General features: G+C 42.8%; 1 protein-coding gene across 3 annotated transcripts; it reads right to left on the reverse strand.

Moving 5' to 3' along the window:
• Positions 1-495: 495 nt before the first annotated feature.
• On the reverse strand, positions 496-23,500 carry KNL1 (kinetochore scaffold 1). 3 transcript variants are annotated; one of them, XM_039706568.1, is made up of 26 exons: positions 23,341-23,500; positions 21,911-21,965; positions 21,033-21,072; positions 20,753-20,812; positions 20,551-20,612; positions 20,104-20,159; positions 19,733-19,772; positions 19,203-19,240; positions 18,838-18,890; positions 9,711-14,276; positions 9,213-9,357; positions 9,042-9,109; positions 8,820-8,918; positions 7,738-7,853; positions 7,421-7,511; positions 6,824-6,940; positions 5,939-6,026; positions 5,401-5,469; positions 4,994-5,033; positions 4,783-4,884; positions 4,223-4,323; positions 3,888-3,956; positions 3,647-3,756; positions 3,017-3,135; positions 1,792-1,914; positions 496-1,697 (listed from the first exon to the last, which is right to left on the reverse strand). In XM_039706568.1, the coding sequence occupies exons 2-26, from the start codon at positions 21,943-21,945 to the stop codon at positions 1,592-1,594; spliced, it is 6,513 nt and encodes a 2,170-aa protein (XP_039562502.1). In that variant the 5' UTR covers positions 21,946-21,965; positions 23,341-23,500; the 3' UTR covers positions 496-1,591. The 3 variants fall into 3 exon arrangements, with proteins under 3 accessions (XP_039562502.1, XP_039562504.1, XP_039562503.1); XM_039706570.1 differs by lacking the exon at positions 23,341-23,500 and adding an exon at positions 22,985-23,132; XM_039706569.1 differs by lacking the exon at positions 23,341-23,500 and adding an exon at positions 22,669-22,710.
• Positions 23,501-23,824: the final 324 nt, after the last annotated feature.

Raw genomic sequence — 23,824 nt, forward strand, 5'->3', positions numbered from 1 at the left:
CCTGGCACATGGAAGTGAAGATTTCCATGATTTTTTAAAGCTGGATAATGGAATAATTTCTGCCCGAGCTCCTCTTCCTACTACAAATGTGTGGCTTTACCTGCTGCTTTGATTCAATGTTTAGAGCAATGTAATAAACTCCACAAAAACTCACTCGAGTCTTTAGTTATTGATGGTTCAGTGTGCAAATCCACTGAAAGAAAAGAAAACCAGCCAAAAAAGACCAAAAAAAGAGAGGTGCCACAGCACTCTGCTAGTTAGTGATGCACAGAGAAGGGCCTGGGGAAATTCCCAGTTCCAGGTACAGTACCTGAGTTGGGAATTATTTGGGTGCTATCTTCCTAATTAAGATACAATAAATTCTTGTGAAAAGCCAGGATATTGAAAAGTAGCACTGGAAAGGCCAAGGAAAAAACATGAGATTGTGAAAAGCCTTCACAATAATTATTTCAATATTTTTAATTTAACTTAGTACTGAATTTTCAATCACCAGTTTAAACAGAGCAGCCCATGATCCCCCATTGAAACAGGAAGAGTGATAAACCCAATCTTTATTAAACTTCCACTTTTCAAACAGACACAAACTTTGTAAAAAGACAAAATATATAAACACTAAAATACAGGAAAACATTTTTAAATCCAATATATTTTACAGGGTACAAAGATTTGCAGCTGCAGAACTGAGAGCTGAGCCAGGGCTGGTGCTTTGGCTCAGTAACACAGGGTGAGATCAGTTCCAACAGCAAGACCCACATAATACACAAAATTATACACAAAACCAAGCTGGAGCTCACAGATGCTCCCAAGTTTAAGGAGTTCAGTCTCCTCACTAGAATTCCATGGCATTCCAAACTGGGACAGTGCCCCAGCACCCAGAGATGGTGCTGGACTAAGGCAATGTCAGAACTAACTTCTGCCAGGGAATCACAGTGATGGATATGAGGCTGTTGCATCCCAAACTCTGTGGGCAAGCACAGGGATTTTTAGCCTTAATTCCAAAAATATTTCTGGCTTTGGTGATGGGTGTGAATTGCTACAGGTTAACTGGTTAATTCAGCAGATGCAGGGATAGTGTCTGGCCTGGGAGGGGTGCCAGGCAATGGATAAACACCAGATGTGGTGGGATCTGTTAAATTGTACATGGTAGTGAAATAATGACTGCAAAAGTACATTCCAGTTGTAATAATTTAGAAAACACTCACCATTGCTTTTTCCAAGTGCTCTGTAAATGACAAAATTAATGGGCTATGGCAGAAGAATATCCATGCTTGGAATGACTACCCAACCATGACTATCTGTGCCAGGAATGACCACCAGTGACTGGCAGAAGAGAAAAAGCACCTTGAACTTACAAGGCATCCAGGAATTTCCTTCTTCTCCTCTTCAGACACCTCTGCCTTTGTAAAACTTGTGGTCTACACCAAGCATTCTACTTGGTCTAAGCCATGAGGAAACTAAATAGGCAGGAACACTAGAGCTGAGTGGGTGACAGCATCCCCATTTCATGGAGACACAGCTGCAATTCTCATAAAACCAAACTCACAGGCTACCCCATTTTGACTGCTCCAGTCCTGCCTGTGGATCCTGTGGATTATCTGGGAGCCTGGAGCAGATTCTGATGGATGGAGCTGACTGCTCTCTGCAGGTAGTGGTGCCCAACTGGAACTCTGGAGAGAACAGCAGCAACTTCCTTCTCCCTGGGGGAAGATAAAATGATCACACATGTTGAGTGTTCAATCCCCATCCCTGCTTTGGGATGGAGTCACATGCAGGGGTGCTCTGCCAGCTCACCCGATATTCCCAATGAGGGTCTGCACCCTGAAGGGAAGAACAGTGGATGGGTAATCATGAGAGAGAGCCAGGCTCAACTCAAACTTTGCAAAAGCCACCGAAGAGGAGAACAGAAGCTTCACCCTGTGGAAATAAACACAAAGATCCATGCAAACAGTCAAATGGGCTGCTTCCACCTTGGAATTAGTGCCAGCAGCAGAAATAAGTGATGCCACTGATGCAACAAGCACAGTAACTTCTCAAGAGCTCCAGGACAGACCCACAGAACTTCAGCAATAAGATAAAAATTGCCCTTCACACTTTATCAACACTTCAGAATGCAAACCCCCAACTTCCCCCACAGGAAGAGTTAATGCACACATAATTCACAGAACAATCCAGAAATTAGGGGAGAATAGAGACTACAAACACATTTTCTAGTTAACATGAAACATTCCCAGGCAGTTACGGTTTTCTAATGCTTTAAATAGGACTAATTTACCTCCAGTTCCACAGGGTTTTTAGCACTCTTGCAAAGGGAGCTACAAAATTAGAATAACCTATGGAACAGCACCAAGGTGGGCAGAGCAAGTTCATAATTAGACACTTCTTAATTAAAGATATTCATCAGTAATGGAAGGATGAGGTGAAATTGTGTTTGTGTTGTACCACTGGGACATGCCACAAAATTGGGAAGTAGCAAGGGGAAATGGAAAGTAAAGAAAGTAAACCTCAGTTTCAGTGCATCCCTCCTTCCATGACTGATTCTGCTCGGCTGAGGAAAATGTAAGATTAAATGAAACAAAGCCCTCAGCTACAGGTAAACTCTTGGCTCTGTTTCCTTTGCATTGCTACAATTTGGCCTCAATATTTAAGAAAGGCAAGTCAAGCAGGAAAAGAGCAAGGAAGGAGAGGCTGTCTCATAATCCTAAAATCAATGAATCCATGAGCAGCCTAATTTCCATGCACTGGGACACTACAGTGCAATTGTATGAAAATAAATTAAATTATTCTTAAAAACAGCAGCAAAAAAATATCAATTTTAAGAAAACCAAATTGAAACTATTTCAGTGTTTTGCTTCTGATTATCTAGAAACTCCCTCTTAAGGCCACTGTGAACTCCATCTGACTGCATCAGGGAATATCCTGAGTCAGAAAGGATCCACACAAGGATCATCAAAGTCCAGCTCCTGGCCCTGCACAGGACACCCCAACAATGCTACCACAATTTTCTGAATTTACTCACTCTGTGTCTTTGATATCTGTCTCCAGGAGCTGGAATTTTGCACCCCACCTCTGCAGAAATTCCAACTCATCTCCCAAGATTTTGCAGCGATTCACCACCAAGGAGATGTCCAAGAGAGCCTGGGGAGCAATCAGAAAGCAACATCAGCACTCAGGGGGTGACTATGTGATGCTTGAACACATAACTCATCCTAGAAAGTGTAAAAAATAAACATGGTTTAACTGCTACCCCAGTTTGGATGGAAAAATGAAATGGTACAAGTATAACAAATGTATATTTTTTGCTTTTTGTCCTTTCAGCTTTGCCAACAGCCACGCAGCAACACAAAAGTTTGGCCTGGCAATTTAAACCTACATTCTTTAGGAGGCAAAATGACCTTCAGCTCAATTTTCTTTTCTTTAAGGCAAAAAAAAAAAGTTTTTTTAATAAACTTCAGCTTTTAGGACTCCTCCCTTCAGAGACAGATATTTCCCCTCACACCTCAGAACTATTTCTGAGGCCCATTTTGATTTGCATTCCTGAAGTTTTCATTGAGGTGCTCTTGATCTCAGCTCAGCTCTGTTTCCTCTGTTGCAGAAAATAATAATTGGATTTTTTTCCAGAGCCTTCTGGGTTTCCCTGGAGTGTTACCTGGGGCAAGTAGCACAGTTTGGGACACTTTTTCTGCCAGCATCCCCGACTTTCAATGAACTGGAAGATGAGTTTGTGGACTAAACATGAGGAGGGTGGAGCTTGTTCCTCTGCAACACAAAAGAAAACCAGAAATGTTTGAAAAGCCATTTCATAAAGCATTAGAAGATTGAGCAGACATTTAGTCTTCCCAATATAAGATTGGCAGGGCTGCTACTTTCACAATATTCAAAAATCTCACCATCCAGGAAAGATTCAAAGTCCAGGCTAACAATGCTTCTGGAAGGACGTGCAGCAAAAAACTCATCATCTGAGAAAGGAAGTTTAAAAAACTCCAGTTATTTCCATGCTTAGCTCTGGAGTTACAGCTCCTCACCTTCAGGAACAGCCATGCATTACATACATTTCTGAATTTTCATAGGAAACATATTCAAAGCCACTTCTCTCAGCTTACATACTGTAGTACATTCTCTATTTCCCACTTCCTTTCAGCAGATCTTTACAAATATGGACATTTTAGGTTTCTATTCTCTAACACTGCAAATTCATAAAACACAAACCTACTCTGTGACTCACCTATTGGGGGTCCAAACACAACTGTGAGTGTGACAGAATCATAAAGAAAATTAAAGACAGCTTGCTGGTCATTCCATTCCATCAACTCCCACTCAGTGAAACTGAAAAGAGGGAAAAAACCCCACCATTACCCCAAGTTTCAACCAACCAACCCAAACAACTTCTGAGGGACAAACATCAGAGTATTAAATGCCCTTGCAGCTATTGCCACATCATACAGCAATGAAAATGTCCAAAGCCAAACAGAGTCTTTAATTCCAAAAGAATACAAGAATCTCTTGGGAATGCAAGCATATTATATAAATTTTACATAAATGTCAGTTTGGTGATTGAAGGAGAGTTGGATGTAGAAACCCTGAACACAGAGCACCACTGCAAAGCTGCTAATGGAATGGAAGTTTTCCAAGGCTTCATTGCCTACCTTAGGCTGCAAGGAGATGGGCATTCCAAGATTTCCCACATCAAATATCAAGGAAAACCAAACACAAACACATTCCTGTACAAACATGAGCCCCCAGAAACAACTATTTAAAAATAAAACCTGGAGGTGTTTTCCTTACTCATATTTCTTCAGGATTTCCAGGCAGTCCCTTTCAGTGATCTTGAGCTTCTCCATCTCAGCCAGATCACGCTCATCCTCAGCATCCATCTCTGACAGCTCTCTGCAAGGATAAGCCAATCTCATGGGATGTGGTACAGTGGTTTAAAAACAAACCAACCCTCTAAAATCTGAGTGTGAAGCTGATTCTTAAATCCTCCTTGACACCTTACCTCAGAAGTTCCTCTTCTTGGGCTGTGATCCTTTGCAATTCTAAAGCAAAGAGAAAAAAGGACAGAAAAGGAAAAAAATGAGAGAAAAGAGCAGCACAGGCAGCCCTAATTTGCTGTGCACTCACTGTTCTTATGGAGTGAAAGGTTATAATTACTGGACAATAAAGTGCTGAATATGACACCCAGCACATGCTCTTTGGGTAGCAAGTTCTAAATTCCCCTTTTCCAGGGAGAAATCAGTCCTTTTCATTCTTTAACACCTATGTAATTATCTATGTGCATTGCAGGAAAGACAGCAGCAGGGTCTGCATCCCTCTCAGAGTTAATGCATCGGGGTGGGAGTTGACTATCACACTTCCCAGGTTCTAAAACACCAGACAAAAAGTGCATCCAGCTGGTTTCCTTACCTTCCTGCAAGTTCTGCCCTCCTGCTGTTCCAGCACTGCAGCCAGCTTCCTTTTCATCCCAAAAAGAATCTGTGGGAAAGAAGAGTCAGGTCTGTGCAGAACTTCCAGATTCAATACTTAAGAGTTACTTTTGTTTGTTTGTGGGCTCTAGAAATCTCAGCACTTCAAAGTTAACTAAAAATATATATATATATAAAAATGTAAAAAATATGAAAAATAGATAAAGAAGTATATAGATATACTTTTCCATATAAAAGATGGAAAAGTATCTACCAAAAACCTCAAAAGTGAAAACAACAAGCAAAACTTGTTTTATTGCACTGTTTTAGAGCTGCTGCTGTGCAGTTGGATTTCTACTCAAGGCATTGGAGAAAAAGAATTGAAACTACAGAGCATCATTACACAGTAATGCCAAGTTCTGACTGCAGTTTGTATCAAACAACCACAAACACAGAATCATGAACTGACCTTTCAAACAACAGCTCTGCAGAAAAAAAAGAGAAAGCAGCATATTGGCCACCTCTTTGGAAACACACACCTGATTCCAGAGCAGCCACGGAGCTCTCTACCTCCTTCATCCATTCATCCACCTTTTCCATTCTTGACTGCAGCTTTCTGTATTGCTCCTAAGATGGGAAAATTGTACTTGAGTCAATGACATTATTTTAAAAGCTGAATTTTCTTCTGGGATCACCACGGGGCTCTTTGTTTGCTGATTAATTAAAGCATCTAGTGAAATTTGTCATCATTAGAGGGAAGAGGCAACTGACAAACTGTGGGGGAGAAGCTAATAATAAGAAATTACTAAATGCTTACAGAATCTAGAGCTTTAATACATACACATCTTTGATCCCTGGCACAATGCATTACTTGTGCACTTCCTTGTTACTTATCAGAGAACCCCTGAATGACTTGGGCTGGAAAGGATTTTTAAGATCATCCAATTCCAAGCCCCTGCCATGGGCAGGGACACCTTTCCCCTACCCCAGGCTGCTCCAAACCCCATCCAAGCTGGTCTTGGCCACTGCCAGGGATGCAGGGGCAGCCACAGCTTCTCTGGGCACCCTGTGCCAGGGCCTCAGCACCCTCACAGGGAAGGATTTCTTCCTAAATACTTGCTACTACTACTTACCTACTTACTAACACTGGTCTTGCTACAGTATAAAGAGGTCATTTTTGGTGGTGTTTCCTTTAATATTCCCATTTTTCACTCTGCTAATCACTAAAACTCTTAGGCAGAAGGTTCCTATGGTGTAACTGCAAGAATGTCACTGTGCCAGTGCTATATTTGCATATAAATAAAAGGGAAATGTATTTATAAGAAAAACTTCTATGAGAGAACACACTTATAATTAAGCTCTTACACATTTAAAGACAAGAAATGTGGTAGAAGTGATTTTTTAAATGCCCTGTGGCTCCTTACCTCAGCACTCTGCAGCAGTTTCCTGTACAATGTCTCCTTCTCATTGTGAGACAAGATTTTAGCCTCCTTGGAGAAACAGGATTTCATCTTGTTCAGTTCTGCTCCAAACTTACTCAGCTGTCATGAATGGGAAATACAGAAGAGAAAATGAATGGAAATATAATCCTTCCTGACTAGCTAGCTCAGCATCCAACATCAGTGACATTCCCATGCCAAACTAACAATGAATTATGAAAAATACTGTCTCTCTAAACAATTTAGACTTTATTTTCAAGGAATAGATCTTTGTTCTTGGCATCAGAACCACAGAAAACAAAATCTCTTGATCCAATTCTTGTGGGATACTTCTATAAATTTTCTGTGTTTTCTATGCAGTAACTGTGGGTCATTTCTTTCCCCTTTAATATATTTCAAAGGACACATTTCCTTGCAGTCTCCTGACATGCTGGAAGTTCTCAGCAGTTTTCCACTGAGAAAACATTTTGCCTTGTTTCCCCTGCTGTTATTTTGTGACCATTCTGGTTCTTATGTGATGTGAATAAATCAATTAACCCCACTTCTTCATTACACACAAACATTCTCTCCATGCAGCATTACCTCTTCATCAGTGCAGGTTCTCATTACTTCCCACAAACTCCTGGTCACGTTCACCAGGGGCTGATCCAGGACAGTCACATGTGGTTTTAACCTGAAATATGGGGGGAAAAAACGTTGAAAGCCTTGCAGCAATTTCACTGACACATAAAGCAGCATGGTGATATTTACACAATTCATTTCTAAATCTGCAATAAACCACTAGCTATATTTTCACTTTTCCTGTATGTAATGTATTAACTTTCTTCAGGCCATTTCCATGTACCCAGAGCTGAAAAAATGGAATTACTGATAAACTGTGTGACTGGAGAACCACTCACTCCTCTATTTTCCGAGACAGGTCCTGGCAATCCTCCTCGTAAATCCTCAGCTTGGGCCTGTGAATGTACTGGCTGTAGATGAGATCTTCTGCAGTGGGAGGTGCACTGACTGCACACTGAGGGAAAACACAGGGAAAAATAGGAAGAAAAAAAAAAATCAGTATTTTTTAGAAATAGTAACTTCCAATTATTTCAATTCTGCTTTCACGCCTTGTGTTCCCTCACACCAGAGCACAGGCTTCATTTTGGGTATGTGCCTCATCATTAGAGCTCATAAAATGAAATTAAACATTACTGGAAGAGGTCTCCCTTTTAGACAAAGACTTGAAAATATGTATGTGTTATACAGATAAAAGAGTGCTCCCCAACAAAACAATGCTTAATTCAAAGTTATGCTTAATTCAGAATTAAAGCCCCCAAGCCTTAGGGAAGCCTTATGGAGCTTTATTCCTCAAATAAATATGAGGAAGGTATTTCATCAAGCTGCCTGTATAGTAAAGCTCATAAATAAGTGACATTAATTACTTCCACTCCTTCAGAGAAAGTTTTCAGGGGCTTTTGTGGGGGTGGTGTCTGTTTTTATCAGTCACTAGTCCACAGCAGCAGCGTTATTAAGCCTGATGAATACTTAGAGACAACTCACTAGGAATAAATGTGTAAATTAAACTGAAACTAAGCTAGGAGAGTATTTTAAATAAAAAATGGAAAGGATTTAGAAGGCAGACTTCTGTTCTGTATTTCTTCCCCTTTCTTCAGGTGAGGAAATAAAAGTAGCAATATCATAGTGAAGCATTTCTAAAGGAGAGAGTAGAACAAGCAGGAGTGGCTGATGGACACAGTGAGAACATACAGTGAAAAGGTCAGACTGAGCTTCTATTTCTTTCAAATTTATTGTCCTTAAAACAAATTTAAAAAGCAAGAATTAGCCTATTTATCCAACAACAGTAATCCCAAATACATGGTATTTGGTGAGGAGATAGAAGTCTGTTCTGGTTTTTGATTAAAGATGTCTGAGCTGCTAAAAATTGAAACCCAAACCAACAAAGGAGTATTATTTAAGGTAATTATATTGTTCCACTCACACTGGCTGGAAGCTGGCTGTGCCGGGGCTTCTGAATCACAACATGGACTTGAAGAAGAGTAAAAAACTCCCCAACTGTGATAGCACCGCTCTGAAATTTCTGCACATGTGAGGAAAAATATACAGGTAAGTCCATTTTTCAAGACAGAATGTTCACTAAAACTCACACAGGAGTTTTTTTCCTGTTAGGCCAGGAAATTGCTGTCTTCCAGCCCTGTCATACCTCCCATAAGTTTTCTTCACAAATGCTGTCCGTGAGAAGCTGGGATTCCACCTGGCTGCTGCGTTGGACTGGGAAAACAAAACAGAAAGGGAGAGGTATTGGTGGGTTAATAACATTCTTACAGGGCAAAGAACACAAGGTTTGGGACTCTTGTCACAAATGGTCTCTTACTTGTTGACTCTATGTCAGCCTTCACAGAATCCAGGGAGCTGCTGGTGCTGGCCTGAGGACACCCAGGGCTTTTAGCTGAAAGATTTGGAGGTTCTCCAGCTTCACCAACTTCTGCCTGGTCCTGAGGCACAACATCAAAAGTCATCTAATATCAACAAATAAAAAAAATAATTAATATAGTTATATAAGACAACCTAACTGGATCAGTGGTTTATTGTAGCTGCTCCTTGAAAGGATTAAAAGGATACTACACAGAGAATGGTTTCAAATTGGCAATCCCTCATTCTGCCTGTTTTGCCTGGTACAGGACTGCTGCACACACCAACCTGATTCTTCCAACTTGGCAAAACAATGAAAACCACAGGGAATCACACAGGAAAATGACAGCAAACTGGTGGTTATGAAAAACAAGAAAACCTACTAAGAGATTCACTCACACCCCCAAAACTTAAGCCCTGGTGGTGTTCCCGTATCCTTACAGCGAGGGACCAAGCTCACCTCCAAGTCCTGAGAGGCCCCAGCATCCCCATGTTGATCCCTCTTGGCCACCTTCGGGCTTTGAGGATCCTCCTCAGTTTGTCCTAAAGCTCTTTTCCTGCTGCAAGTTTTTGTCTCTTCAAATGGATCCTTTTCAGAGTGGGGGATTTGTTTTTTATTCTTATCATCCCAAATGTTTTCCATGAGTTCGGAGCTGACAGATTCATTGGAATCCATTTCCTCCAGGCACACAGGGAGAAATTCTTCTGCTATGAACTGAAAAGGACTGAAGTTCTGCCTGCTGGACTTGTTACCTGGGGTTTCACTGGTGTTTGCTGGAATTGGAGCTTCTGCTTTGTCTGATTTTGTATTTATGTCCTGTGCACTGGAAACACGATTTCTCTTGTTTGGTAATTTAGGCTGGAATATACCCAGAGGGATATTTATTCCTGGATATTTATCCTTTGGTGCCATTCCTGTGCGATCAGCTCCAGATTCCAGACCTGTGTTCTCCTGCTTTTTGGGCTCAAAGGAGTTATTTGCCTCACTGACAGTGTTTTTTCCCAAGCTCAGGGTATCCTCTGGCTGAGCTGAGGAACTGGGTAAGTGGTCAGAAGAAGCAGTTTTGGAAACAGAAACAGATTTCCTTGTCAGACCCATCAGTTTTGAACAAACACCTATAATACCTGAAGCTGCTGGTGGAAGAGTGGTTTGCATCTGATCCCCTGAACTGTCACTGACCAAAGGCTGCCTGGTTTGTTCAGAGTTTATTTGGAAATCTTTTGGAGGCGCCTCCCCTTCAGCTGACAGCTCCTCGTTTTTCTTGGATTCCTTGTTAGCAGCTGGAGTGAGGTTTGCTCTAGCCAAGGCCAAACCTGAATCTCCAGGCTGAGATGAATCCTTTTCCACTAGCTGGTTTCTCTGAGTACCTGGGGCATCTGGATGACCCTTCCAAGGATCTGATCCCTGCATGGGAAAGGCAACACAAGATCCCAAACTGCCACTTTCTTCCCTGTGATCCACAGGGCCCTTACTTGGGAACTCAGAAGTTATTCCTTTTGATTGCAGTTTTTCTGGTGGTGTGAGATCCTGCTCAGAATTATCTGTGGGAGGGCCATGATCCCGTGGTGCCCCTGCATCCACAGTACTTTCTTGAAGGGACACAGAATAAATGGCATGTGGTGTTGTGCCACTGGGGACCTGGGTAGCTCCTTTCCCACTAGGAAATGCTGAGTTTGACGAGGCAGAAGAGGGAATGCTGGGCTTATCCTCAGGTTCTGTGGCATTTTGTGAGGAATCCATTTCACCTCTGCAGGGCACCAACCCACTGTGCGTGTGCTGTGGCGGCTGCTGGGTGTTTGTGTGGGGCACCTGCTGGGCCTCAAACCCACAGATGTTCCTACTGACAGCAACGGTGTGGGATGCAGTGATGTCCATGTCCTCCTGGTTGTGGGCAAACACAATGGTTTTGTCAGCAGGGATGGCTGGGGCGGGCTGTCTGTGCCATGCTGTGTGAGTTGTGGTGATCTCCATATCCTCAGCAGGAGCAAAAGTGATGGTTCTGCCACAGGCAGCCTCCTGCCCGCCCCGCTCAGCCGGCGCTGTCGTCGTGGCCCCTTTTTCCAAGGACATTGTTTCATTTCCACCTTGACCACAGCATCCAGGTGCTGCTTTGTTTTGTGACAAAACAACGCTGATGCTGTAATCTGGAACCATCACCAGACACCTGCCAATCGTGTCCATGTTTTCACCATGGGGAAACACAACAGACTTTTCTCCAAAGAAAGACAACTGGGAACTTTCCTTGGGTGCCTCAGATGTCCTGGCCCACACTGGTTCTTCTGCACCCCTCTGGAGCAGCCCACGAGCTGAGGGAGGAGTTTTTAAATCCTCTCTTGAAGAACCTGTTTTACCCATGGAAAAATGTCTGTCAGAATCTCCTTGGGTTGGAAATTCTTTGCTTACGGCCCTCACAGGCTGGAGTTTCTCTTGCCTCTCTGAGTTTTGGCCATCTGCATTTCTTCCTATTACTGTCCCAGATTGTTCATTTCCTCTAATTCCAGAGGGAGCAGGATTCTTACTGAAAGTAAATGAACCACTTGGAGCCAAAGCAGTAACAATTTGCTTATTGGTGCTCATTTTCAAGTCCCCACATTCCATTGCTGCAGTTTGACTCACGATCTCCACACCATGACGACTGGAAAATGGGAAGGGCTGGTTTTGCAGCTGCTTGGATAATGCAGGGTTTTGATTAGAATTACTGGATTCTTGTTCTGTGTTAATAGGAGCAATCTCAAAGGCAGCAGGATGAGCTTTGGTTATGTCCATGCTTTGATCACCTAAAAACACCCCTGTTGTGTCATTTGTGCAGAAATCTGAGAGGCTTGGAGAGTTTTCTTCCAGAGGCTGTGATACAACTTTTTGGCTTTGCGAGGACAGGGATGCACTGGGGTTAGTGACAACATTCTCAGGGACTCCTCTGTTTTGCTCTTGCAACAGACACATGCTCTTGGCACAGGAACTCAGAGCACTTGCCTGGAGGTTGGTTTTTCCAAGCTTCTTGTCAACCATTATCATCTGAAGATCTTGAGCATTCCTCTCCATAGCCTGGCTCTTTTTAATGTTCCTATCAATACTCCTCACTTCAACATTTTCCTTGTCCATCTCTACAGAATATGCAGATATGTCACCCTCAGTGACATTTTTGTTCTGGTTCTTTCTTGGAATGATTTTACAGGGCATTTGTTTTGACTCTGCTGTTATCCCACTGCTTTGACCATCAAAGAAAACAGTGTGGCATCTTGTTATTTCCATTTCTTCCTGCTCAGTTACATTGGGAGGTGTGGATCTGTTACCCAGGAAATGAGGTTTGCACGTGGCAGAGGTGAACACTGCAGTGGGATTTTCATGGTCAACATTCTCTCCACCACCCTTAACACAGCTTTTGGCCAAGTCCATGTCTTCTCCTGCAAATATTACAGTCTTCTCACCTGCAAAAACAAGCTGGGGGTTTGCAGAGGGATCAAACCTGCTCTTCAGAACACCACTAGCCACAAAATGTGAGCCAAATCCAGAGCTGGCTGCAGCAGGACCACAAGCTTGAGACACATTTTCCATGTGTCTACCTGAGGCTGAAGGCAGTTCAAGTGCACTGTTTTTAGAGGTTCCAGCAGCAGGATTACCTCCAGGTGCCAGACCCTTTGGGATGTCACCACATGCCAGGGACCTGCTCCCTGCCAGCAGAGGGTTGGTACTCACTGGCTTTTCACAGGTCTTATGGCATGAACTGCTCTGTTCTGTGCTGCTGGCCTCATAGATGATGTCTGTGTAATTCCCAGTCATTTCCATGTCATCACACTTGGAAAACACAACGGATTTGTCCCCTCTGAAGATGGTCTCAGACGAAACTGAGATGGCAGACAATGCCCCAGCCTTCTGCTTCCCAGCTCGCCGCACAGGGGGGGCTCCTCTGCCTTCAGCACCTGCTGTTCTCCTGTCTGCACAAAGCTGAGGGTCCTGCTGAACATTTAAGCTGTGTTTAGATGCTCTCCTGAACACAGAATTATCTGACTCTTTGGGTGGGAAATTCTTTTGGAAGTTCAGACTTTGGTTCTCAACAGCGGAGAGGGCAAAGGACACTTTTGCAGTGTGACTGGTTGTCACATCCATGCCTTCATCTGCAAATGCCTTGGTAACATCCCCACACTCCCACTGCTCTGCTGGAACCTCACTGACTCCAGGGAATGGAATTTTCACATCAGCTGCTTCACATTTTGTCATCTCCATGCCACCTTCCTGTCCTCTAAACACTCTTGTCACATTGCAGGTGTCCTGCTGAACATGTAAGCTGTGATTGGATGCTCTCCTGAAGACAGAATTATCTGACTCTTTAGGTGGAAAATCCTTTTGGAAGCTGAGACTTTGGTTCCCAACAGCAGAGAGGGCAAAGGACACTTTTGCAGTGTGACTGGTTGTCACATCCATGCCTTCATCTGCAAATGCCTTGGTAACATCCCCACACTCCCACTGCTCTGCTGGAACCTCACTGACTCCAGGGAATGGAATTTTCACATCAGCTGCCTCACATTTTGTCATCTCCATGCCACCTTCTCGGCCTCGGAACACTCTTGTCACATTGCAGGTGTCCAGTGGCTCATGGGAATAGCCAAATTCCCCAGACAGTTGTGTCACATCTCCTGAGCCTTGGGAAGGGACACAACCAACACTGTCCTTGTCAGGTCTCTCAGCAGGATTGTTTGACTTCACTCTCTGCAGAAATTCATTGAAATCTATTTTTTTCACAGCAGTGGCTTCTTCCTTCTGTTCCAAAGACGGGCCCGGATGGTTTGTGGAGTCAGAGGGCAAACTCAGCTCCTTGCTGGCTTCTGCCTTCCCCTGGCTGGAGTTTAACTTAGCCAGGAAGGAGGTGAAGTCTATTTTCTTGGTTCTGTCGGGCTGGTGGGTGCTGAGGTTGCGTGAGATCATGGCTGTGTGACTGGCTGTCATCTCCATCTCATTCTCCTCTGAGAAGAGGAGGGTGGTGTCCTGCCTGTCTGTCCTTGGAGTGGCGTGGTCCACATCATGCCACTGAAATACAATTTAAAAAAAGAGAATTCAGTGACTGGCACTTAAAACAAATGACCAATGGTTTATTCTATTTAAAACTGAAGTCAGATAATGTTGATTAATGTAAAGTCCTAAGGTTTTAGCTCTAAAAGTATTTTTTTAAAAAAACTAACCTGTTAATTTGAGGCCTCCCTGATAAGCAGTAACACATCTGAGGAGAGGGCAAGGACTAAATGATGCAAATACATAATATTTAAATAGCTTTTAATGAAACAGTGTGTCTCATCTTACATTTCACATCTAGCCACACCTTAGCAAGCACAGACCAATTACTAAGGCTTATGGATCAGTATTTTCTATTTCTCTACAACATGATTTCCAGCTTTTATTTCCACCAGTTTATCATCCACCTGCTCCAAAGCAGCAGCACCATGCTGCATGTTTCAAAAGACTTCTTCACCACGGATAAGGGAGATTTTAGTTTCTTTAACAGAAAGCACTTCCAGTTTTCTAGCTGTGGGGAGAAATTGTCATGAAATATATTATATTTTATCAAGCATAATGAATATATTTGTTACCAGATGATAAATTGTCTACACCTGGTAAATTAACACAATGCTTGCTTGTTCTCCAAAAACTACTGGCCTGTGGAACTGCTCTATGTCCATTGTGTAGGAAGGAGAACTTATAAAAGTTTGTAACCAGTGGGGGCCACTTTATACACTGGAAGATCAAGAGATGTGGCCTAAGGATAGAACCTTGCAGTAAAATATATATTGCAAATTATGTTGTTTCATATAATGGAAAATAAGTGGGATGAAATCCCTTGTACACTTGGAAAGGAAAAGAAAGGGTTGAAAGAGGTGCTGTTTTGTGTGCAGCATGGGACAGAGGTGCTTAAAGTGCAGGCAAGAAGAGGAGGAGGATGATTTGGAGCTGATGGTTGCTCTGGGGCAAAGAATAAAGGGGGTGAATCATGAATCACCAGGGAATACAGTTAGACACATAAGAGAGTCTTGGAAAAGTGGACTGGAACAGAAAGAACGTTTTAGGGGATAGGAGAATTTTGGTCTGATTGTGGGACCCGCTAGAAGGCAGCAAGGAAATGTTGGGAGAGATGCCAAGGAAGTTCTGATGGCTTCCCTCCAGCAGGTGGTTGTGAATTATGGTCTAGTAACCTTGCTTCTAATAGTGGATTTAATGTCAGGGAGAAAGGTGGCAGGAGTTTAAAGAGAAAATCCAGACAGAGCTGCCAAAGTGCTTGAAACCATAATTAGGACTCAGGACACCCTTCAGTCAGAAAGAATTGTTAATTGTATAAAGTATACTATAGTAATTTGTAGGAATTAGTGGCTGAGGTATATCTGGCAATTTGCATTGTGATAACCAGTGTCTGAAATGTATCTGGCACTTTGTATGTGATAGTTGATAGCTGAAATGTATTTGGTAATTTGTAAAAAAAGGGGACACTGGAAAATGGAGTGTCCCCAAGGCAGGCAAATCAAAGAAAGAACCCAAACCAGGCTCTTCAAGCCATCAAGCCCAAGACCTTAAGTGAAAATGAAAAATCCCCCTAAAGGAACCAGGGGAGTCACCCTCAGCTGAGTCCTGGTTACATTATTGCTGGGAATGAAAAGGTAAATTTGTAAATTGATATAGAAACAACTTATTCAGGACTAAATATATGCAGAGGAAAACTTAGGCCAGAACCTTTAAGTGTTGTGGGTGCAACAGGGAGGGAAGACAAGAGGCCTTTTTTACAACAATTACTATTTAAATTAATAAAACAGTGGGGAAACACCAATCTGCATACTCCTGAATGCTCAATCCCCTTGCTGGGGAGAGATTCATAGGGAAAATTGGATGTTCAAATAACTTTCTAGGATGGGGAAATACAAATTGAAACACCAGAATTCAAAGCCATCAAGGCAAAGATTTTTATGTTACAGGAATCAGAAGAGTTGGATGAAATCCCAGAGGAGGCAGAGAATGCTGTAACCCTGTTGGTACAGGCAACTGAGATGCCTGGATGATCAAAGGTGGCCACATTGGTGAGGATTACTCTCAAACCTGAACACAGAGTGGTAAAGCAAAAGCAATATCCTATTAAATCTGAGGCAAGGGGAAGCTGGAGAGACTTATAAAAATGTTTATAATATTGAAAGAATTTGAATCAGAATATAACACATCGATATTATCAGTTATAGATTACCACAAGATTTAAGGGCCATCAATGAAAAGTTCCTGATATTCATCCAGTGGTAGCTAACCTGTACACACTCTTGCCAGCACATAAAATTGGAAAGTATTCTGCCAGCAATCAAGACTGAAAGTGACTCAATGCTACTGTAAGTCTGCTGCTACACTTCTTAGAACAATCTGGATACACAGTGTCAAAGAAAACGGCACAAATAAGCAAAGAAGCAGTAATATACTTTAGTTTTGAGATCTTGCAGGAAAAAAAAAAAAAAAGCTTGGGAAGCAGCTGAAAAGAAGGCATTTGCCAGACTCCAGAGCCAAGGACTATGAGTCCTCTTATGTATGGCTGGATGGTGTTGATTATGGATTGCAATTATGGGGTGCTGGCAAAACCCTTGCACGGTCCTCCACCAAAAATACTTGGACTCCTGAGAGTCAGAGCACCTGAAAAGCCCTCAAAGAACCTTAATGCCAATCCCTGCACTGGGAGCCTCACTCTTGAACAAAACCATTTGAGTTATCTGTGCATGAAAGGATGCACCTGGCACTGGGGGCATTGGCTGGCATTTGGGGTCATGGAAGCAGCCTGTCCAAACAACTGGACAGTGCAAGGGAAGGTGACCTGGAGAGCTGAGAGCAGTGAAACACAAAAGCTTGGTGTGTGCCCCCTATTGGGTACAGCTGGTTTGGAACAAAAATAAAAAACTTCGGAGGATGTCCTTGTAAAGCCCATCAGGTTGGAGACTCCCCAGTTAATGCAGGGATTCAATCAGCTGACAGAACAGCAGGAGAAGTTACTGGAAAAGGCATCCTTGCACGAATACCTAGCAAAAAGTTGAATGTCAAAAAAAACCAAAAACCAAATCAGGACAGGCAGTTAGCCCCAGTACTGGAAGCTACAGAAAATCCCAGCAAGTGATCAGTAAATTCACATAGGTGAGTAATTGCACCTCCAAATGAATGTATAAGATGACAGAACTGAAACCATCAAGAAACACTTCAGGAAATAGGAAATATAGTAGCTAATGTATAAAGGAATATAGCAAGTACAAAGATGACAGAAATTAAGATCAGTTACTGAAAAATAAGCAATTTGTTTTGCAGAATAATCTCAAGGAAGGAAGGCCACCTCCAAGGTTAGTAAAACAGGTAATTATTGTCAAATCACCAGGTAATTATTGCCAAACTGAATTTGTAGAACTGCCCAGGCAGAATGAAGGGCTGGTACATTTTAGTATTTTGGTACTTTCTCTAGATGGCCAGAAACTTTCCCATGCCACACCATCAAAGCAAGGGAAGCCACAAAATTTTACTGAAATTAATATAATAGTGTTAAAATTAACTCTTGTAAGTCTTAAAAGGTGCATTGTTACCAAGAAATCATTGGGACCAGACATCCTTTCAAACCAGAAGATCCAGTGTTCATCAGAACCTGGAGTTTTGGACCAACCCAGGAGAAGTGGAAGGCACCATATCAAGCTCCCTGGTGACCTACACTTCCCTCAGGGTGGAAGGAATTGAACCCTGAGCTCATCACATGTGGGTAACACAAGCAACCACACACTAAACACAGCACAGACAACACTGACTCACACCCTGGGGGTTTTATGTAGATATGCAAATCCTATTGTTTTAGGATAGGATATGATTTTCTAGGGAAATGAAAATTATAAGTAATTACCTATTTATAATAATACTAGAAACTATATTCTTAATTTCTTGGAAGAAAAATATAGTCTTAAAGTTAGTGCAAGATTTTGGCAAATTACACAATACAACATGGGACCTTACAAAACAGATTAGCTTTAGAGCTATTAGTGCTACCCAAACATGGAATATGTGGTTATTTAAATTTAAACAATTCTTGCTGTGTGCACATTCCAAATGTGACTGCTAAATCAGATGATCAAATAAGATAGGAACTGGTTGCTGCATCTAGCAGAGAATTAAGGGCAGAATTAGAAAGTAACTAGTTAAACGGAATATTTAAAGAATTTGTATTTTCTCTGACTGGTTAGTTGGCCTTACTTTTGCAAAATATAATTGTGATCATGTGAATAATTGTGATTATTATACTTGCTTTAAAAACTTATATTAGTAAAAAAAAGTAAGTGAGGCTCATGAAGGCTTGCAAAGCAGACAAGAATGGAGGAGCTACTTCATTACTGAGAAGTTGTAAAGGAATTTCAGAAGCAAGTTATTTATGTTGCAGTCTAATGACTATCAGATTAGGACACACTTCAAAATATAGAATATTCAGTTTCAAGAGAATTCTATGTGAATACAAAGGCAGTTAACATTTTTAATCTTTACTACACAAATTCTTGTGATGTATTTTGGACACTGGTATTTTCAGCACCAAAAAATCAAAGCATTCACATACCTCAGTCTGCTGCCCCAAGGCCTGGATGGGAGCATGAAGCAAAGTGTTCATCCCTGGGGAAAGAAAGGGAAAACTCCAGCTATTATTTTATCCACTGAGCTGAAGCTCAATGCTCTGAGTAAATAAACAAAACTAGACCCAAATATATTCTGAAAAACAGTTTCATTACTCCCTTCAGCACCTCAAAGGGCCACCCAGACTTCCATAACAGGATCCTTGTAAACAACTCCAAGGGACAAAGCCCATCCAGAGAGAGCTCTCCCAAGGCAGGGAGATTGCTTCAGGCACATTAAAATTTCTCACACATAATCAGTGGCTTTAAAGGAACAGAGTAATTTAGTTATTAAATCTGTTTTCAAACTCACCAGTGATCTCACATGGAACAGCCTCAGGGTCTTCATTCCTACAAAAGGTGGGTTTGAGAAACAGTTTGTTAAAAGGTTTCAAAGAGAAGCCTTGACCTGTAAAGTGAAGAGGCAGAGAACTGTGCTGCACAGAATTCTGTGGCAGAGCTCGTGTGGGTCTGAGCAGCAGACACCAGACACTGCTCATTTGTCTTCAATATATTCTAGTTTGAGTCACAAGCTTATTTTCTCCATGGAATTAACTAATCTATCACAAACCACTGTTCAACACACAGTGGTATTTTAATTTTTAAATGACTAGAAATATTCTTTATTTTTCATAGAATCTATGATTTTATGGAATTCCTCTTCTCACATACAAAGTATCTAATCTTTTATTTTACCACCAAGTGATTTTAATTTTACAGATCCCACCACTGTGCTTTATCTACAAGAGCTCTGAGGCCAGACTAACACTATCTTTTTTCTGAGGAAAAAGTTTGGTAATAAACACTGAAAAATAACAAATATCTATCAGACATGATACTTACTGATTAGTCAATGTATCATCCTTCTCATTTGCTGAACACTCTAAAAATAAGAAAATGGCAACATTACAATGTGAAAAGCATGATCACAGTTGTACTCAATTATCTTAAAGGTTTTGGCCAACACACACAATTGTGACTCAATATGAGACAAGAGTGAAGTGCACAGAAAACAATGTTCTGAAGTTCTCACTCTCCATGTGTCTCCTCAAGGCAAGAACTCTGGGACCAAGGAGTTTTCACCCAGGCCAGGATAAAGGGCTGACCATGTTGTTCCCTCCCCAAATGGAAAAGTTCCAATTTCTTACATTCAAGCTAAAATCTTGTTGCTAATAGTCTGAGAAACCTGTCAAGAAAAGACAAAGGAGCTTTACCTGTATTTTCTGTCTCTGATGTGCTGTTCTTAAGATCTCGCTGGAAGACTCTGCAGCTAAGAACAAAACCACCAGTTTTTAAAAACACAAAACCATCTCTAAAAGCAAATTTAAAAAAAAATTCAGCACTAATTTGTACATTTTATACATGTTCTGAAGCAAGATATTAGAAGCCAGAAGTGTACTGAATCCAGCTGTAATTTTCAGGAAAAAGATGGCATTATGACATTTAAGATGCACGAATGGAAAACAAAAATTCCAAACTGTATGAATTTTCACTGAACTGAGCTTCTTTTCAGACAGGAAAATGAATAATGGCTCTCAGGGCTCAACCAACTCAACATAAAAGTTTTCCTGCTGCTTTGTGATGACTCAGGGAGGACACTTTCAGGGGGAAGGGATGCATTTTTTGGCTGAGGGAGGGATGCAGGGGTGCAGCTGCCTCACTTGATGGTGCTGGCGAAGCTGACCCTGCGCGAGCTCCTCCTGCGTCTCTCCGTGTGGATGTCCTGCCACAAAACCAAACAAAAGTGGTGTGTGAATGTTGTTACCAGAAATGGTGCATCAAAACCACCTGTGTTATTACAGTGACACAGCTGAATTAACAAACACTGAGGGGGATTGGGAGGAAAGGGCTCGGTAGACCTACCTCTGTCATTTCATTCCCATTTCCCAGATCATCCAGAGGATTTCGTGGAGCCTTTAAAATCTGAAAGAAAACACAGGAGATTCTGAAAGAAAACAAAGCTGAGAGTCCAGCTGCAGGTGTTTCAGCAGAAGAGAGTTTCTAAGAGCCAGCAGTGCCCCAGTCAATCCTCTCAGGCTCTTCTGGAATGCTTTTCTTCAAGCAAGTTCCTCTGTCAGCTTCTCTTGGCTCCTTTCCCCCCTCCCACAGTTTTATTTTGGGGGTTTTATTGAAGGTTACTCACGGAGGACAGTCGCTTCCTCCTGATGTGCTCTGTGTTATCCCTGCAGGGCAAAAAGGGAAACAGGTATTGATGCCTGAAGTTTTTAGCTTTAATGTATTTTTCATGTATTAGGAGTTCTGTAGCCTGTTAAGTGCCTCAGTGTAACTCCCAGTACTTTCCCACAGGGAACAGGCCCTTATTGACACATTGCTAAAATTCTTTTTAGTCTTGCCTCTTACTTCTCCAAGGACATTTCATTTTGCACCACGTAATCACTGGTATAATAAGGGTAGGGGAGGAGGGCAGAAGCCAGGGAGGAGATAACCTAACCAACTGCTCCTCTCATTGGACATTGGCCAGACATCCCAATTGCCCAATCCCATCAGTTGTAAGGATCTAATCTGGGGCACTGTTTTCCACCACATTATGTACCTGAAGGGTTCCAAGTAAAGTTTTGCTTTTATATTATCATAATATAGCCTGGAAAAATTTGGTTCTATTTCCAGGCATCAGTACGAAGGCACAAAATTGCACCAAGGTATGTTTCCTGAATGTTCCTACCATGGTTTTGAGGTTAATGAATTGATTTCTCTGTCATTTTTACAAGTGTGAAATTAAATAAACAGCATGCTTGGAACAGATTGATCTTTTCAGCACTGGTTCCCAGGATAAGTTTTGGAAAACTCAGCAGATTGCCCCCCCCCAGTCCCACAGTAAGTTCATCTCCTGACAATCCAGCACTATGAAATCCCCTCACCAAACATCAAAGAAACTCCCTGGTCTTCCTCACAATGGAAAACACATTTCATTCAAGGGATGCTGAGGTGCATTACAAAAGGTTTTGCCTCTAAAGGGCAATATTTATACCACAGTAAAATTCTTAGAGGGTTTCAACTCACATTTCCACGTTAGGGTCTGTGTAAATCTTGTCCATTGCTGAAGGATAGGCTTTTGCTATAAAATACAGCACAAAATTCAAAACCATTAATGAGCCTGAGCAGGATAACTGCACAAACCACAGCTGGCTATTAGCTTTTGATGCTGTTTTTTCCTCTCCATCCTTCTCTAGTCACAGAAATGCTCTGAAGTACAACAGGCCTCTCAAGCCAATGTTCTCCTGTTATATTCACATTAGACATATATTTCCTATTGTATACCATGTTAGAAAACAGCAGGGCTAGCAATTTAAGTATTACTGGTTTTCTGACCTTTTATTTAAAGTTAAGATTCTGGTAAAAGCTGGGAGATAAACAAGATCAAACCTCATCCACGACAATGTTTGCTCTGACACATACAAGACATTTTCCCTCTCTCTCTAAACTGAATTTCTGGTATTTCAGCTTGTGCCTGTTGCTTCTTGCTCCTTGCCTAGATACAACCAGAAAAGCAGGGCTCAATTCTCTTAAAACCCTCCAGATAGGAGTAAGAAGAATGTGTTTTTACAAACTATGACTCTGCCTAAGCCAGAGATTGGCAGATGAGTTAAGCAACAGAAGAATGTCACTTATTGACACTGACTGTTGCTTATCCAAGGCGCTGCTAAATTCCTGGACTTGGGGAAAAGAACAAATGTACAAAGAAAAGGAGGGGACAGGAGGTGCACATTAGGAGAGGGTTTGTATCAGGCAATTCAGGAAAGTCTGTATCTCTCCAGTACCTCAGCCAGTTGGAAGGGAAATCAGGATAAAAAGGAGGCTGCATCCCCCAGCAGAGTGACAGACAACATGGAAAATGGCAGATAGCCTCTCCCTTTATTCATGAATAAAGCTATGGGACTCCTCTGTCTCCTTTTTAGACATAAACCTCATTAATTAATTTTCCCAATGCAGGCAACAATTTCTTCCCGGTATCCCAACTAAACCCACCCTCGGTCAGGCTGAACACACCAAGGAGGGAAGGACAGGGAAGCTCGCTGTGGGAGACAAGCCTGGAGCTACAAAAGCCCTGACCACTCTGCTGTTGGGGATATTAACCCGAAATTCACTTCCCAACCACCTTCCTTAGCTTTTCTTCTCTAATCCTGCTGGGAAGTCCTCTGCAATCCTTGAGGGGGAGCGGAGTCGCTGTGCTGATGAAGACCCCCCTCCCTTTTTTTATTCCCTCGTGTGACTCTGCGAACACGGGAATCGCTCCACAGCTCTTCAGTCCATCCCTCCCCGGCCTTTTCCCCCTTAGGATAAGCCGCCAAAATCTCTTTTTCCGCCTCTTTTTGCCCCCGCTTTACGGCCCTCACAGCCCAGGCGCCAATCACTTATCGACCACAAACGCCGCGTTAATCACCTCTGCCATTAATTACACCGCATTGACGCGTTCCCCGGGCATTAATTACCTGGGATCGATCCGCACCGCCCTTACCGGGGGGTTCCCCACACGCTCAGCCCTCCTTCCATCCAGCCGCTCCCGGCGCAGCGCCGACCTTCTCCGCGCGCCTTCTCCCGCGCTCCTTCCCGCAGCGCCCGCCCCGCCGCTTCTCCGCGGGGGCCCCTCGGCCGCTCTTACCTCCCGCTCGGGGCCCCCCGCTCCCCGTTCCCGGTTCCCGCTCCCCGTTCCCGGTTCCCGCTCCCCGGCCGCCGCCGCCCCGTTCAAATCCAACCGCCCGCCCCGCGCCGTGACGACACCTTGGCGCCGTACGGGACGGCTCTGTACAACATGGCGCCCCCCTCGTGCCGTACAACATGGCGGCCTCCGCGGGTCGCCCCGCTGCTGCCATTTCGGTGTGTCGCGCGGCCCGCGCGCCCTCACCCGCGGTGATGGGGGTGGCGCGGTGCTGCACCGGCTCCGCGGGGCGCTCGGTCGGAGGCTTCGCTCCGCTC

This window comes from Passer montanus, unplaced genomic scaffold (genome assembly GCF_014805655.1).
Source record: "Passer montanus isolate IOZ18808 unplaced genomic scaffold, ASM1480565v1 scaffold194, whole genome shotgun sequence".
Lineage (NCBI taxonomy): Eukaryota > Metazoa > Chordata > Aves > Passeriformes > Passeridae > Passer > Passer montanus.

Bases quoted from the DNA above. Each gene is read 5' to 3' on its own strand.
- KNL1 (XM_039706568.1), bottom strand. From the start codon at position 21,945: ATGGACAAGATTTACACAGACCCTAACGTGGAAAT. The intron at 19,773-20,103 runs GTAAAGCTCCTT...TCTTATTTTTAG, and splicing joins ATCAGAGACAGAAAATACAG to AGTGTTCAGCAAATGAGAAG. The intron at 6,941-7,420 runs GTAATGCTGCAT...CATTCATGACAG, and splicing joins GAACCTGCACTGATGAAGAG to CTGAGTAAGTTTGGAGCAGA.